Below are 17502 nucleotides of genomic sequence, written 5' to 3' on the forward strand. Positions count from 1 at the left end.
ACCTTCGCGCGATTTCGCGGCATCTTTCCGTCGACAGGCTTCCCGCTGGGATATTGCCTGTTAGCTCGGCCCCTTTTCTAGCCTCCAACTATACGCGCTGCCCCCCTAAAGATGTCTCCTCGTCATTTTTCACATCGCGATCTCCTCGCGCTCGAGCGCAGTCAATTAAGCGCGTCCCAAATTGAGGGCACTTTCAGCAAACTACGTATCAGGCTGAAAATCCACCTGCCGTGATTTCTATCGTAAATCGCTTAGCGTTCGTTCGTCGGAGCAATTATTTCGAGTCGCGGTTGCATTCCTAAACGTCTCGGCGCTGTGCATAAAGTTAGAGAGAGAGACAGATAGAGAGGATCCCGTTGACATTAACGTGGCAAGTGGGGCTCGGCAACAATGCATCCGATTACGGCCAATTAAAAATCCTGTCCACCTGTCGTCGTCTATGCAGTCTCCAAGTCGTCTCTCTCTCTCTCTCTCTCTCTCTCTCTCTCTCTCTCTCTCTCTCTCTCTCTCTCTCTCTCTCTCTCTCTCTCTCTCTTTTGCGCGCGCGCCGCTACTGCCGCAGTCTGATTCGCCCGTTCGAGAAGCGAACGGACGACAATCAGTGCAGGAAATGCAGCCACGCAGAGAGAAAGAGTTTTCAAAGTGGAACTTTGCTTAACCGGACCTCGCAATACCATCTCTCCTCTCTTCCCCTTTCTTTTGGCGCTGCTATTAATCGCTGGTGAAATATGACTATCATTCCTAATTAACTCTGTGGTGGCGCGCGAGACGCGTTAGATTTTAACGAGCGACGCATAAATCGCCAACTCCCACGCAAACTGCACACGTACGTGTATTTTATTTTTTCGCGGTGCAGCAGCAGCTCGAACATCGACTGCAGATTCGAAATCGAGGGAGAGAGAGAATATTTTCTCGGCTAGCCTGATGGTTTTATTTGTCGGAAAGGCGCGCGTACGTTTTTAATCGTTGCTGCGCGAAGAGAGTTTTATCAGGGAAACGAGTAGCAAACATTTCCACGTACACACGTACACGCCACTACGGATAATTAGTCTTCGTGTCATTTGCATAGCCTCTTTTCGTTGGTAACTCATCGGCGCACAAAATTCGTGTCTGCAGTGTCCCGATGGCGAGAGCCGGCTCGCATTTACGAGCTTGATCAATCGCCATTAATTATGCATTGTGATCGCAGAGGCTCGTTAGAGAGTGGATATATTTGATTACCATTTACGCGGCTAATTAATTATCGACGACTTGGCGTATTAACGCACACGGCTTGCTATTGAGCCGGGCATCGCCGTGCGCCGGCATACGTATAGAAGCGAAGGGTCCCCCACGCTGATAGACTCGCTCGCGTGCGTCGTCGTCTTGTGCTCGACGGCAAAGTTATTCCCGGGGATGGAATGCCAAGCAGACGAAAAAGAAGCGAGGAATCCAGTGATGTTATATAAATTGCTGCTGCGCCTGTCGATGGTCATCGCCCGCTTTTTCCGCAGCCAAGTTTTCCCTTTTTTTTTGGCGCTCATCCTCGCTGTGCGATGTTAAATTGCATTAATCGATGTAGATTTGAGAGGCGCGGCCCTCGAACGTTGAGCTCGAAAATGCAATTTCTCTACGCGTTTCATAATTCATAATTTTATCTTCGAAAATGAACTTAAACGAGAAATGAACATAAGTTGCGCTAATCATTCATAAGTCTCCGTTAAAACGTCTTCGCGACAAGTCCGAGCTGATTTTCGAAGAGTCACATGAAGTTCGGAAAGGTCAGACACACGTGACTCACAATTGGATGTCACAAAGCTAAATAAGCAGGCTTCGTTGCGTCACCGGCGCATCGCGTCGAAAACAAAGGAGAAGAAAAGCACGAGAGCGGGAGAGAGCTAGCCAAGGTTGAAAAAAACGTGTCGGTCGTGTCGCGAACCGGTCTGTCCAGCACGTGTCGATCTACATTGCACAATCGAGGAAAGTCCGTGGGCGCGAAAGCCTTTCCATATTTATGTTCGGACTGCAGCGGAGAAATGTCCGGAGTATGCGCGACACCGCGTGCGAACCCCAGGCGATCTATCGCGGGGAAAACCTCGCCGTTAACGACGAGTGCACTCGTCGATTTGAATGGCGCGTTTAATCGTCGGCGCCGGAGAGAACGCGAGAAAGAAAGAAAAAAGCTCGCTCGTTGCAGAAGCGTACTCACGTTTATCGTCGATCTCGAAAGCATCGTGCTGGCGCAGCTGCTCGTCGTTCCTCTTAGCGGGCATCTTGATGAGGAACTCGTCGGGATAGTTCTGGCCCATAGCTTGCTCGAGCTTGCCAAAGTCCTCGCGCGATTCGTCGATGACATCGACGTTCGTCTCCGGCCCGAGGTCGTCGTCCTCTTCGTCCACGTCTTCGTTTACGTCCTCGTCCTCGTCGTCGTCATCGTCGTCGTTGTACTTGGGCGGCTTGGGTCTGTGTCGGCCGTTGATCGGCTCGAGCAGCGAAGGGGCGGCGTAGTTGTTGTCGTCGGTGCCGTTAGTCTGCAGCAGGTTCGGTTTGGCGCTCGGCGACTGATTGCCGAAGCCAGCGAAATCGAAGGCAGGTGGTGGTGGCTGGTGCGAGTCGAGCTCCGGCTGCTGCGGCTCCATAGCGACGGGCCGCGGACTGTAGAAGTGCTTGGCCGCGATCTCGGATGGTGTTGTCAGAAAGACCACGATCACCGAGATGTTGTCGTCGCTCAGATTCTGCTTCGCCCACAACACCAAGGCCTCGCTCGCCGATTGGTAGTGGCCTGAAAAGCAAACGTAACGTGGTCTCTTATTCGTACTGGCATGGCCGCTGACGCCTGGTTTTCCGAAAACATGTGCGCCCCAACGCGGCCTCTCGTGGCGAGATCGAAAATGCTTGCCGGCATAGCACGCGCAACATCTCACTCTCGTTGGGACTAAAGCACTCGTAAATGCTCGCGCGCGCGCGCGCTCCACTTGTCTCGTAACTTAAAGCCCCCGACGTTCGATGCAGGCACGCGTGGGCCCGTGATTGTATTTTAAAAGCTGTCAACTCAGGTGTGCGCGCTTACATAGACGTACGATGAACGTGCTTTGGCAGCGAAAGCCAAATGTTTATCAAAGCCGCCATTCTATTCCCGTGTTTACTCGACAGTCGAGTCAAGCAAACCTATCGCCAGTAATAGTTCGAACACTACTCCCTAGCTTCCGCAGAACGACATTTCGCTCGTATCACTAGGCACTCGAGGCTGGAAAAAAGCGGCGTCGAGGAGAGCTTTCGCGCGGAGAGCAGCGCAAAAAGACCGCACGATCGAATAAACGATAGAAGCACGAGCCTACGTGAAAACAGACAAAAGCGGAATCGCGCCGCTGCGCTCGGCGTCGTAGCCCCATTGTTGTGCGCATCTGCATAATGGAGTGTAACGAGCTGCACGAGGCCCGACAAGCGAAAACTGCCAAACAGACTAATTCTTGTGCTTTTTCGTTGTCGCTACGAGGAAACGACGCTAAGTGAAGAAAGAGAGAGAGAGAGAGAGAGAGAGAGAGAGAGAGAGAGAGAGAGAGAGAGAGAGAGAGAGAGAGAGAGACAGCAGGAATCTCGGAAGGATAGCGTGCACCTAGATATATCAGTCAAAGGCGAGCTATATATACGCGCACGTGCGTCTGGTGGGCATGGTGCAACGACCTCGCCTCTCGCAATTGGCCGGCGAGCGAGCTTGGAAAACGAGAGAGCGCGAGCGTCGCTCAAGGGCTCGGCTCGACTCGTCGCTGCTCGCGCGAGATGTCGCCGTCAGGTGCGTCGTCCAAGCGCTCGGGCGCGATCGGCCACCACACCGCACGAAGAAGCGGTCCGGCGCGGGCTATTTCGATCGCGCGAGCGCGAGCGCGCAGCCAGGCCGAGGAAGAGGCAGGTGCACCAGAGCTCCCGCGGCCCGTGTCTCACGCTGCCCTCGCTCGGCCGTCGGCAAACGATATGACACAATGAGCGCGTAGGACTCTGATTTATGGCTGACGCAAGTTGCCGAAGCGTGTCGGAAAAGGGGGCGAGAAAGCGGCAGCGCCACGCGCCTCTGCAGCAGCCCGTTTCCGTATTATCGCTCGCGCTCGGCCCGTTACTCGCTTACTTATGACCAAGGCTCTTTGCCAATCTCACTGACGAAACGCAGCTTTGTAATGCTCTCGCGCGCTCGATCTTTGCATAATTTTCGATAAGGGCTACGCGAGCTTCGCGTGCCTTTCCGCACTTGTGGGCTGCTTGATTGATATACGGCGCTGCACTGCGCTGCCTTACTTTTTGCCGCACTGCGCTCCTTCCGTTTCAATCGTTTTCTTTCAACGCTCACGGCCTACAGACGGACCTGCGCAAGCTGATTTCCGGTACGAAGATTTACTCGTCGAGCGAAGTCGCCTGGCCACACGGACGGGCCGCAAAGGAAACGCGCGCCTCTGTGGCGGAGCACGGCGCGGAGGAGCTTGGCTGGCTGGCCGCAGGCGCAACAAGGTGTCGCGCGCGCAGCCGCCCGCTCCAAGAGGCGAAAAGCGTTGACAGCTGCGCCGGGAGGCACTCGATCACAGTCCCTAGATATATGCGCGCGAATGCCTCCGTCTGTCGCAGTGTTCGCCCACGGCCGCGCTATCGCGGCTCCGCGGCGCTGCTGGAAAAGGAAAAAGGTTGCGTCGCGAACCGCGATGACGCAAACTCTCGCGCGACGCGGCTGATCGGTCGTCGAGCGCTTGATTAGCCGGTCGGCCAACGGGGGCGGCGATCGGCGAGGACCGCGAGCGAAATGAAAGCGCGCGTGGTCCCTCGGTGGCTCGTCGATTAGCGAGGCGAGGCGGCACGTGCCGTCGGGAAGGGCGCATGCGCGTTGACGTAGCGGTGAGATGCCGACTGGCCACCCGGCAACGCCACCGCCACGCGCACCACTTTTTCTCGCTCTTTCTCTCGTCCCTTTTCCAGGCTCACGGGGCTCTCGGATCAAAGGACGACGGACGATGGGCGCTTCGCAACTCGCCGAATTCGCTTGAGCTCGAGCAACTGACGCGCTCCGTCTCAGCCATTTCCAGGGTAAAATCGGAAACGCGCGCCTTTCATGAGAGCATTGGCTACCTGCGCTTATAATTAACTTGGACAGTGCTATTTGCAGCCGCGACTAACGCGGCGCATCAATCGTCCGAATCGAACGAAACGTCTCTCCGTATCCGAGAATTTAAATGCACCGAGGCTGAACACGAAAAGGCTCTTATAGACGAAATTGCGCGATGGTCTCGCACCGCACCCAGCTGACTAAAAGCTGACAACCCTTGTGCGGTTGCGCCATCGCGCCGGCAGATGGCGCGATTGCTCGCGATGATTTCACCTTCGCAGCCATCAATGACTAATCCTTGCAAGCGGTTATATCATAGCGCTTTTTCTTCTGCAGGCGCGACTATGTGTAAAACCTGCCCCCTTGCTCTTTCGCTCTCTCTCTCTCTCTCTCTCTCTCTCTCTCTCTCTCTCTCCTTTGCCCCTCGATAGCCGTCCTTTCGTTCCTTGCACTGTGAACGCAGGAGGTGAGTCAACTGCGTTACGCATAGCCCCGAGAGGTCCCTTTGAATTTCCCCAACGATTGCCACCATGCACTCGGTCGATTTCGTATACTGATATATTTGCTCGTTCACGCGACGTGGACTTTTGTCCAGGCTGCTTGTTTTGTCGATTGATCACCAGTGATTGCGTTGTGATTAAATCTAGTGCTCGGTAATTGCAATTTGATTGGCACTACGACTGACGGAGGATCGTTAGTTGCTTTTTGCCAGAGTTTTACATTACAGGTTGAAGGATACTTCAAATTTAGTCATTTTTCATCGATAAATATCAGTCAGTAAGTTTCGTAAACAAAGCCGAGCGAAAATATTGCCATTACTCGAAATAAATGCACGAGTATCGTGGAAAGCTCGTGGAAGGAAAATCGAAAATACATCTGGTACGCGTTGTCATCTAACCACTCCGCGCACAACGCGCAAGAGAATTTATGGACTAGAAAAGCAAGCACAGGCGGACAGACAGAGCAGGCAGGCTCTTCTGGACGAAAATAGAGAAGGAGAGGCGCGCGACGCGAGAGAGAAAGAAAAAAGGTAGAGAAGAGAGAAACGCGTCTAAAGTGGTTGGACGCCCTCGCGCATATATAGAAAATCCCGCGGACAAACAAAACCGTCGAAATTCTAGAAGAAAAAGTCGGTCTCTCCGCTGAGAGGCGAGCGAGCCTTTTTGCATTGAGTTACCCGCGGAATATAGAGTTACCCCGCCTTCTCTTGGACATTACACAATGGATACATTGCCCTCTAGCGTTCGCGTCTACACGCGGCGCTAGTTTTCCAGCGAAAGTCGGAAACGTGCGAACCGCGAGGCGCAAGTCGCTTCGTAATGGGCGAACAGGGTCGGCCGACAGTTCAAGTTTGGGGCGCTACGTCGAAGAAGATAAGAGGCACCGGGGCATTCTTGGAGGCGCCTGCTCAATTAACGGCATCCCGACGAGAGAGGCCAGACGATTATCCTCTTGACGCCTCGATCTATCGACAACTTTCTCATTTTCCATTCCGTTGATTGGCGCTCGTCGAAGCGAGCCGGCAACGACGCAAGGCAACGATGCCAAGATCACGATTCTTAAGTATCGTTAGGCAAAATATCGCCGTTTGGACGCATGCTCGTTTATTCGCTGCCTCGAGTCGAGATTTCGCCAAAGAAAATTCGTTCGGCGAGTCAACCATTCCGAGAAAGAAGCCCCTACTCCGCGAGCGAATGGCGGAGCGAAAGCCTACTTGATATGTTGCTCGCGGTCGACGATGTAGCTGTACGTGAGCCTTATCGACCCTCCTTTTTTTCCTTTTTTTCGGAAGGGAGGGAGAGCGAGAGAGAGGACTGCTGGCACGCACCGCCGCGCCTACTGCGACCGACATAGGCGGCGGAGACAGAGGACAACGTCGAGGGGATGCAGCGTCTAGCTCTACTCGAAGGTATCCAGAAAAAACGGATGTTTGACCAGAAAGCAGCGTACATTATTAAAATTGTACGTTCGCCAACAATGGCCTCATATACATAAAGTCAATTAAGCTGCTCATCCAAGTGTAAGCCAATTGGTTTGTATACGTCGAATTAACATACATTAATTTGCATCTCAATATAAACGTTTTTTTTTCTAGGAGAAACAACAACAAAAATTGAATTTCTTTCCATGCCGGTGAAGTTATGCGTAAAAACACTTCACGCGCGAAGTGAAAGTTAAGAAAAAAACGGAAACGACTGGTTGTTAGATACGAATATAGCATGACTTGGAACGAATCGGTTTTTGGGGTGAAGTGATAAAGCGTTATAAACGAAGAATTCTTGCGCGAGGTATTTAATCGCGCGAACGATATAAGCTGCTTGGGCAAAAAGCACGTAAATCAAGCTTCACTCGCCGATACAATCTCCTTTGTCGCCAGAAAAACACAAAAAAGAAGGCTCCGTGCGCACGGGGTACAATGGGCTCTCTCTCTCTCTCTCTCTTTCTCCGCGCGGCGATCGATAGAAATCGGCGAGATAAATCGGCGGCGAGGCTCGCACACGCCCAAGATAGCGGCGCGCGCTAGTTCAACAAATCCTGGCGCGCGCGTGCAGTTCGAGCGATTGCACCGCTCGAGCTGTCGCGGGCCCGGCGAATCGGCGGCGGCCGATCGGTCATGCCGCGCCGGGATCGCGGCGAGAACGTCCAGGACGAGAACTGACCGTGACAGAGGCGCCGCTCGGCCGACGACGATCCGGCTGGCAGACGACAGCAACACTGCGCAGCCACTCACTTGTCACACTACTGCCTACACACTTGGATTCTGCGACGGCGGCGGTGGCTGCGGAGGAGCACGAGAGCTGTGTCGGGCGTGGCGATCCGCGATCGACTGACGGAGCAGCAGCAGATCCTGCGAGACGAGCGTCGGGACGTGAGTCATGCGGCCGAGCGGCGAGCGCCCAAGCGGCAGCAGCACCCCCGCCGCCAACGGCTCCCACCGCCTCGGCCGACGAAACTCACTTCCCCACTCGAGCGCTCGACTCTCGCTCCACGCTCATCGCGGCTCCTCCGCGCCTATATATATCCTATCTATACAGATATGCATCTTATGTTCGTCTTCCTCTCTCTCTCTCTCTCTCTCTCTCTCTCTCTCTCTCTCTCTGTCGCCACGCCAAAAGGGATTATCTAGTGTATGCTGTGAGCCGCTTTGTCAAGGCACCGATAAGAGGATTGCTGTCGCACGGAAATATGTTAGCGGAGCACTGCCGACGGATTTATTCAATATACTGCAGTGTAGATGGATGTTTTGACGCTTTTTTCCCGTGACTTTTCCCGGTATTATGTATGTGGATGAAGTTTGTCTAATACGCGGACATTTCTTAGACGCGTGGGCTTTAAGTTGTGGAAGCGACCCAAGTACTCGCGCCTTGAGGTCAATTCAGGTCGTACGTTGGAAATAAGGAAAGTGAGCTAATAATAGCTTGATTGAAATTTCCATTAAACCAAGCTCTCTCTGTGCAATATTTTTTATAGCGTTCTTACCGATACATTTGACGATAGCCAACGGTGTTTGTTATTTGGATTCATGAAAACCTGAATCTTTTGAAATATAAAAAAGACGTGAATTATGATTCACAGATAAATAGAGCCCGTCAGATCTGTATCGACAATGATAGGTAAAAAGACTTGCCTAAATATACGTATGTATTGGAAAAAAAAATAATGGTAACGAAAAAAAAATCCTCTAACAGCGTTCGTCGAAATTTGGTCGTCAACACTTGAGCCCATAAATTGTAAATGATTAAAGCTGGTAGTCGCGAAACGCTCCAAAAGGGATTCCCCGAAAAAGTCCGATTAAAAATAGACGACGAAGCGAAGTGATGCATAGCGCGAAAATAAGTACTGGGCGTAAGGAAAGGAAAAAGCCGCACTCTCGCCGCAAAAAAGCGCGCCTGGACGAAGTTTGGGCGCCGAGAGCGCGTGTGCAGAAGTGCGTTCGGCGAGGGACAGTGCGCCCGGAAGAAAAAGGAGAAACGCTGAAACATTATAATGCCGGCGCACGGCCGCGATAAAAAGAGAGAATCGTATTTCCTGCGCGCCGTTCGAGCGTGTCCGTTACTCATCGCACGTGTAAATATTTGCAAGCTCGCGCTGCGGCCGCCTCTATAGCCGGCCTCCTCCTCCTCTTCCACGCTGATTAGCTCGGGAAAACTAGCGCCGCTCGCGGCACAATAGCGACGCCGAACGCGCGCAGGCAAAAAACATGAAAAGTGCGCGGCCCCGGCCGTGTTCCTCTCTCTCTCTCTCTCTCTCTCTCTCTCTCTCCTCTCTCTCTCTCTCTCTCTCTCTCTCTCTCTCTCTCTCTCTCTCTCTCTCTCTCGCTCTCTCTCTCTCTCTCTCTCTCTCGCTCTCTCTCTCTCTCTCGCTCTCTCTCTCTCTCTCTCTCTCTCTCTCTCTCTCTCTCTCTCTCTCTCCATTTGCATATGCATGCTTTTCTTTGATATTCCTCGCGAGCGACCGAGCCGACTGCGCAGATCCTGAACTGGCGCGTGCATCGACTCTGCCGGGCGGCGGGCGCGCGCAAGCAATACCAATTGGCACCTACGGCTACTGTTTATGCCCGTACTCTCTTTCGATCGTGCGCGGCTAACATGATCGACGCGGAAAACCAACGAAATTGGCCCTTTTCCCCTTGTTCGATCAGTCGATTGGTCGATCGGTCGATCGGTCGATCGCGATTCCGAGAAGCAAGTACAGAACCAGAGGAAATTATCGACGGAGAGAGATCCAAGGTCTCTGTACAAAGACCTACACTCGCTGCCATGGGCCATCGTTAAAGCTAGTTTCCCGAGATAATTGCGGCAATAAAGCGTGCCGATTGTTCCAACTTTTGCCCGGCTGGGCGATAAACTAACCGATGCTGTTGCCTTCATCAAATAGCGCGGTAGGACGTTGTAACGTCGATTAGTGGTCGTGTAGCCGATCGATTGATAGCGAGTAACGCCGTTCGTCTGCAGCGCAATACTGTAGGTCGAGCTGTGCTTTTTATTTGCTGATCGTTGCAATGACGTGGCAGCTGGTCTACTTAGTTCGGGACGCCGCCAACTGGAGGCGGCTCGATCGGAAAAGCCGATTTTGCCCTTGGCCTGGCGTATGGCGCGGAAAAAAAACGCTTCCACGGCTGCACTGTCTCGGCTCTCGAGGGAAGGCTGTTGAACGATTGCACAAGCGCGCGCGAGAACGGATCAACGACCCACACTTTCGCCTGCACTCTACCTATAGCATTCCAAAGACGACGACAACGACGACGACGACGACGACGACGACGACAGCGATGACGATGGCGATGTCGACGGGAAGGGATCGAGCCTTGACCTTTTCGGCAAGAGAAAGACCGTAGCCGCGTCTAATCGAATCTGGATCGAGCGAAACAAAAAAAAGAGCACTAGTTATATTTGTAATTGAAAAAAAAAGAAGCGGAGAACGGGCGCGAATGAGCCGATTGATCAATGGGATAGAGGTGTCGGGTTTTTGTCTCATTTGCCAACAATAACGACATTATACACTCGACGGCAAGCCCTCACTTTGTCAGATCGACTTGTGCTCGACAATGTGTCCCCCCTTGCTGCGCTTTCTTTCTTTTCTCGCTGAGACGTACAAAAGCGTTTGCGCCATGTCACAATTAGATGAACACATGCACTCAGCTCTATTACGACAAAGAAAGCACAACTTGTCGAAAGAAATGGCTTTGAAAGTTTGCTTGTCGATGACGAAAGATTCGATGCAACGACCGGCGACACAGCTCGGGCTCCGTTTCGTGCGATCGGCGAGCAGGTACGTAAAACCTCAATTGTATCGACCGGAGCCGTACAAAGCCTGCCCCCGCGTAGCAAAAGCCTGTACGCAGCATCGGACTGAGCGATCGCCGGCGGCAGGCCTCTCTCGACTCCCTCGGCGTACATCCGCCAACTGTTTATCAATATCCGCGATCGCACGCGTGTGCATAGCCTTCGAGCCGCGACATATTCTCACGGAGCTGAAGCTGACGCGGTGAATCAATCAGCCGCGTGCGAGCGCCGGGATAAGTCGGCTGAGTATGATCGTGGGTGTCGCCAAGTCCGCTAAGTCCACTCGGCGCCAATTTTCGAGCGCGACGGGCGCGCGTGGCTCTTCGGCGTCGATACCGCGCTCGGATAATTAAGAGCCAGCGGGCTGTCCGCGTCAAGACGTCTATCTGTCTTATTATACGAGGAAAAAGTCTCGTAAAGAAGTCAAGCAAGAAAGTACACGTATATAAACAGAGCTCGCGTGGGCGCAGATGTTAAATTCATGAAGCGCGCCGACGCACACACGCAATTAAACTTCACTTCTCGCGCGCACGCGTCTGCCGCGCGCTGCTCGTCAATCATAATTACAGCCAACTCTTTCCCTCTTTTTTTTTTCGCACTCGTGTGCGGTACGGCCGATCGACGACTGTCCGCACCACGTTAGATGTCAATGCAAAACTAGCCGTGGGAATTTATTGTGGACTTTACAATATTACAACAGCGCTTGATAACACTTTTTTTCGTCTTTCTGTTTAATTAGCCAACGAGCAGAAGAAAAACCGAGTGATATTAGTTTTTTCTAATGAATTAAAAGGGAAGGGCGCGTGTGTCCAGACCCGCCTCGCCTCAGGTGGCATAGTAGGCGAATAAAACGCGGATCCCGTAGACAGTGTCGGCGCTTATCGGCCACAACTAATCACCAATTAAGCTAATGCCGCGTCTTCGCGCGCGCGTGCATGTGCTCACAGACCTGGCCGATCGTTGCGTGGGCCTACTTTTCTCCGCGAGAAATGCGTTTACATATCCGAAACTCCGTCATTATGTAAGCAGGTCTCGCGTGCGTCTTCCAAAAGTCGTACTATTGCGCATGACGCGCATGAATCAAAGCATGCTAACGAGAACGGTATTTTTGCGAGAGATGGCTAATGAATCGGGCAACGGGCACGGAGGCGAAAGAAAGCTAGCATACGCGGTCCAATTAGCCACGATGCGCCTATCAATCATGCACGGCCAAGGTGAGCTCGATCCGCGCCATTCGGTCTCCCCTAATGGACCCCCCCCCCCTCCCCCTCACTCTCGGATGGTATATGCGAGGGGGCTTGAATACGTTGAGTGATTGCGAGAGAGAGAGGCTACTACTCGCTACTTCCGGGGGAGGGTTTACGTGCTATTGGGAATACGAAGTGCCGGGAATTCTGCAACACCACTGTTGACGTTGGTCGTTGCAATCGATTTATTACCCAATCATGTATCTATTCGTACAATCTTTTCGTTTATTCAAGCATTACCGCCAAATATTATCATCGTTGAAGCAGATAAATCGCTATCAAAACTTTTTCTCTTCTCGTAGCTCTCGAGCGTGGAAAACAGAATGAAGCGATAAAATGAAAAAGTAAATAATAAGACTTAGTTTCCATAAAGTATGTTTACGAAAATGAAGTCAGTCCCAAAACGCATAGCTAACGATGACACGGTGAATGTCCTCATTTAAAAAGTTTACGGGACGTCCAAATTTCATAGACTAGCCAAAGCAGTATGGGGAAAATAAAAAAGCAGGTCTTTTATCGTTTTCACTGTGAAACATTTAAACGAAACTACGCAGACTCAGCACGTGGAACAGGTCAATCGTGACGTAACATCCGGCTCGTCTACGAAGCTGAACCAACCATTTTTTCCTCTTTTTCCTTACTGAAGTAGTGCACTGTGTACTTCGTGCCATTCTCACGGCGCAAAGATCCATCTCTCCACACCATTAACTCGCTGGCTCTTGAGAGTGTGAACTTTGCAAATTCGTGCCGCTTTGCAAAACGTGAAAGTTCAAATCATCAGAGTTTTGCGATTCCCACAAGTAGAAAGAGAGAAAGAGATACAAGAAGCTCGCTGTCTCGCAAGTCCGCGGAATCGATTGATCGGACGAAAAAGCGCGTAATGAGAATCGCGCGCAAAGAGATAAAAAGAGAAAAGCAGGCGTTGGTGTGCGAATAGCAGTGTTACCGCATCGCGAATGCCAAGCCGCTGACTCAGCGGTAGCGTAGCGCCGCCGCACCGAGCCCGTCTCTCGCTCGCGCCACTGTATAGCAGTCGCTCAAGAGCGAGTTAATGGCAACGCGAAAAAAGCCGCTGCCGCTGCTATACCCTCACCTACACGCCAACTTACGATCCGCGGATCGTTCTGTTTTTGGCGCACTTTCGCTGCCTATCCGGAAGCACTTCTTTACTTCGACCGGCGCATCATCTTATTTTAGCCAAGTTCAATTTTGAAACACGAATTCGCGATGAAGCAGCTCACGCGTGGGCAGGAGTGGTGTGCAAACGAACCATTACTGCTAGACGAAACCTTTAAACAAGTAGTTAAAATTATAATGTCGACTGCCACCTGCGGGGCGGCGACGTCGTACAAGCGAGTCGAGAGAAAGGGGCAAGCAAATAAGGATTTCCCTCGCGCAAACGTCTACCGAAAGGCAAGGCGATGCCTGCCAGATGCCCATTGACAGTCGACCCGGCAAAACTTTGTTCGCCAGGGCTTTGGCACACGTCACGCAGCGGCTTCGCGTTTTTTCTTTGCCCTGAACATAGCACAATTGTAGGTTTTCCCGGCCAGTGTATATATTATGATGAATCGCGAGGATGACCAGCCGTTTGAAAACTAACGGCGAACGGTTTTACTGGCATAACGTTACAATTGTTTTCTTGCCGATTCATCTGCCAGTTAAATGTGTTATTAAAGTCAGTTCTACGTCGAGATGATAGGTCGAGCAGGAAAATATCTCGCAGCGCTCTGCAGCAATCTCATTACAAAATAGTTGCGTTTTGCTGCCGCTGCACTATACACGTGCGCTACGCATGAAATTACGGTGCGTTCGTGTTGTAGAAAATATTTTTTGGAAAAAACATTCGACGAGCAATTGGACGAGCTATGTTATTTGCGATTATGCCGAAACATATGGTGCTGCGAAAGTAAGCCGGAAAAGTATTGGTAAGTCCATGGCACGTGAGAATTAATAATCGAGGCGGAGCGGAGGTTGTCAGACACGTGCTATGGGCTTGCCAATTTCCCAGCCGTGGTGCGTATATTATGTTTTCTTGCTCAACAAGATCGAAATTAACATGTTAACTACCAAGCCATAGTCGGTAAACGTAACAAGAAAAAATTTATCATTCGAAATAAGTAATAAGTCGGAAGCAGCGTCGAAGAGAGAGCGAGAACACAAATTTTCTTCTATCTCGGAAATATTTCAAGACATAAAATTCAAATGATAATAAAGTTAAATATCATTTTATGCTATATATAGTTGTGTGCAATCAATCTTTAAAAGTTTATCGAACTTTCTTAATTAACGCACTCATTTCTATACGAGATGCTTACAATATATTCAAACGAGATCGAGTAATTACAATTCGTATAGATATCGCTTGTAGATAAGTAACAGCATCACTACTTTATCACAAATCAAATCTTAATTACATCCTTAATGATCTCAGCAATGGACAGAATACATAATTATAATGTTACACTTAGAGCTATTTAAAAATTAGCATCAGAAAAATTTGTAAATGATACAAACACGATAAGTTTCGGTAGAATTGATTCTACGTAATTAAAGCTTAATTCAAATTAAATATAGCCATGATATACATGATCATCATTTAAACTCGATTAATCAAACTGATAATGATAATTGTTTTAAAATTTCAGTGTATTTCAAGTTCAATATTTAGAAACATGATTGTAAAGTGTTGTTATCATAGCTTGAATCATTTATACGCTATCGACGTTACAGGAAATGAGAAATTTTTATAAAACGGAAAAAACCGAAAATTAATAATTTTTAATAATTTTGATCTGTTGCTTTCAAAATTTGACGCTATCTAAAATCAACGAAGAGGGAAGTGTGGTTGTAAACCTTCATAATTATAGCTTGAACCTTTCGGGTGCGATCGAGGAGACACAAAATAACAAAACACGTACGCGTATTTTTGGGGATTCGGAAGCTTTCTGAAAATATATTCACAATTAGCGTCCAAGCAAACAGAAAAATATACAATCAAAAATGACGCAATGAAAACTTTTCACTATTACAAAGCTCTCTGTTCGAAGAAGCAAAAAACGTGCGTAACTAAAGCGTGGGCACCGTGAATCTCGTGTTTTCAGCCTGACTCACGTGTACATATCTATATACCACAGGTATAATTGGGAAATTACTGCATAAGCGAGCGTGTAATTACCCCTGATCGCGCGTGTATGCGTGTGCCTGTTGCGATTTACAGGGTGGAGAGCGTGGGATGAACGTTAATAGACTTTTACAAGTATCACTATCAATTAAAGTAAAACCTAAATTACTCTAAAACAATAAAGAACCGTCATGTTATAAACTGATAAATACATAACTTCTTTATTCAAATTTTTCCATCAAATTTATCTATTGATTTTCATATCAATATATGCAGGCAACGAATCTTTCTGTCGAAAACGTATTGGTGAACATCGACTTATTTATTCAGCCTGAAGATCCGGAAAAATGTTCGATACTCGTACAGCACGCATACTTCAAGATTTTTCAAGTGTATGTTTTTCTCCGAAGCACAGAGGGCAATGAAAGTGTGCTGAGTGAGAGACACCACCATCTGATACAATGGAATTATTAGGCATCAATCTCAGTGTGCAATCATTGGAATTTCAAATAAACCAAGGACAATGAATGGATGCTAAGTTTCGTTACAATAAACACCTGCAGGAATACAACATGACGGTGAAGAGAAAAAGAAGTTGTTTGAAGTCTCCTTTTACGCAAAGAGTTATAATATCATAGTTTATGAGGCATGAAATTGACTTGGATTTTATGCAGGATCGAAGTACAGATCGCGTTGCGAATTGATTAAAAAACTTTCTATCCAGCTGCCTTCGGCAACAATGAAAGATAAAGTCTCTATGTGCGAACGTTTTCTTCGTCCTTTTTCTGAAATTATTCTGCAATGATGACGCCATACTTTGAACTTAATTAGCAGCGTCGTGCGTGTGAACGAGTACGTATGTATATAGTTAAAGTAGCCCATCCGACAATGTTTTTGATAAATAGCTACGTGCTAGCTTTATTCTTAGCACGCTTTACTTTCTAGATTTCTCTATGATATTCGATGTTTTCATGCGTGCTGTTGTTTCGTGTATATCGACTAATTACGGCAAAAGAGTTTAATTATATAATAACAAACCAAATAACACTATTTCAGCAGTTTGAAGAAAATTGCGTGGACAAAAATGAATGTAAAAAAATGACTATCTGTCGAACTGCAGATATTAACGTCGACGAACTGTTTGAAAAGAATACTTTCAATTTTATTAAAAAAGCACCTTTACATCGTCTTTCTCATCTTATTACACGTTTTTTAATATAGTTGATTCGATCGATCGATTGGTCGTTTACGTGCGAACACAGCGACCATTTTCGAGTCACGAAGTTAAGTCTCATAACTCGAAGATTGACAAAAAGAGAGCAAGAAATGTTGTTCTTTCTCTCGTAGGTGATCGTGCTTCCTCAAGTATTCGAGCTCTTGGATAATTACAAGGTGTAAAATTTTCCAGACCGAAAAAAAATGCAGCTAACTAGTGCGAATTTTAAACGGTGTTAAAGCAATGAATTCACAGTCACTGTGCACAATTGCTTAGGGGTTCTGTAAGTTGCCTGACCCGGTCAGTCAATGTGATGATTCTTCTTAAATTCATCGTTTTGACTGGTCATTCATTACAACACCGACCAGTTAGTAAGGAAAGTAAGCAAAAAAAACTTATTGTTTTAATGAAGCGTCCTACCAAATTCCGGTTGTTCTAGTTTTAGCTATAAGCTGGTGGTCAATCCAACCGGAGAATGTATGAATATAATATACCTTATCATTTTTAAATTTATCTATATTCAAATGGAGCCTGATTGCTTTCGGAAGTTATAAAGCTATACTTGACAGGATTGATGATATAAGTCGCGAGTTACGTAATAGTTTTTTTCGACACACCGGCAAAAAACGTGCCCTTAAATTCGCAAGTTATTTCGAAAAAAACAGAAACAAAAACTGCAGCTAATATTTTCAGGAAAGAGATTCTCGTCTCGTGTGTTTTGCCAGCCTCGCTTCGCAAGCCTCACTCGAGACAAAAGTTTACTTTCCCGCATCAGCTAGGTTAATGTAATATAGTAATACGCCTAAGACGAACTGATCTTTTTTGACGTACATAGCTGAAAATAGTGTTTTATAACTGAAAAGAATATACTAGCACGTTTTCAAACGATATCGTTGCGACTTTGAATACGAAGGATCAAAATATGCAGGATTGATAAGTTTTTAGTTGAGTGTACTATCACTGTGCACGGGCTTGTACTTGGTTTTTAAAGCTCCCTTCAGCGTGCTTGTCTAGTGATTGTCTTTTCATCTAGCCTAAAATTTCACTGCGGATAAAACTTCTGG

At 48.6% G+C, this 17502-nt stretch overlaps 1 protein-coding gene across 1 annotated transcript in view; it reads right to left on the reverse strand.

The window, feature by feature from the left end:
* The window catches only part of LOC131669294 (205 kDa microtubule-associated protein-like), a 53321-nt gene that overhangs the window by 9692 nt on the left and 26127 nt on the right, over window positions 1-17502 (reverse strand). Inside the window, exon 8 of the mRNA XM_058944073.1 lies at window positions 2189-2761. Within this exon, the coding sequence (XP_058800056.1) occupies window positions 2189-2761 (573 nt within the window). The remainder of the gene's footprint in view (window positions 1-2188; window positions 2762-17502) is intronic.

Source organism: Phymastichus coffea, unplaced genomic scaffold, assembly GCF_024137745.1.
Source record: "Phymastichus coffea isolate CEN01 unplaced genomic scaffold, Cenicafe_Pcof_1.1 PCOF00091, whole genome shotgun sequence".
Classification (NCBI taxonomy): Eukaryota; Metazoa; Arthropoda; class Insecta; order Hymenoptera; family Eulophidae; genus Phymastichus; species Phymastichus coffea.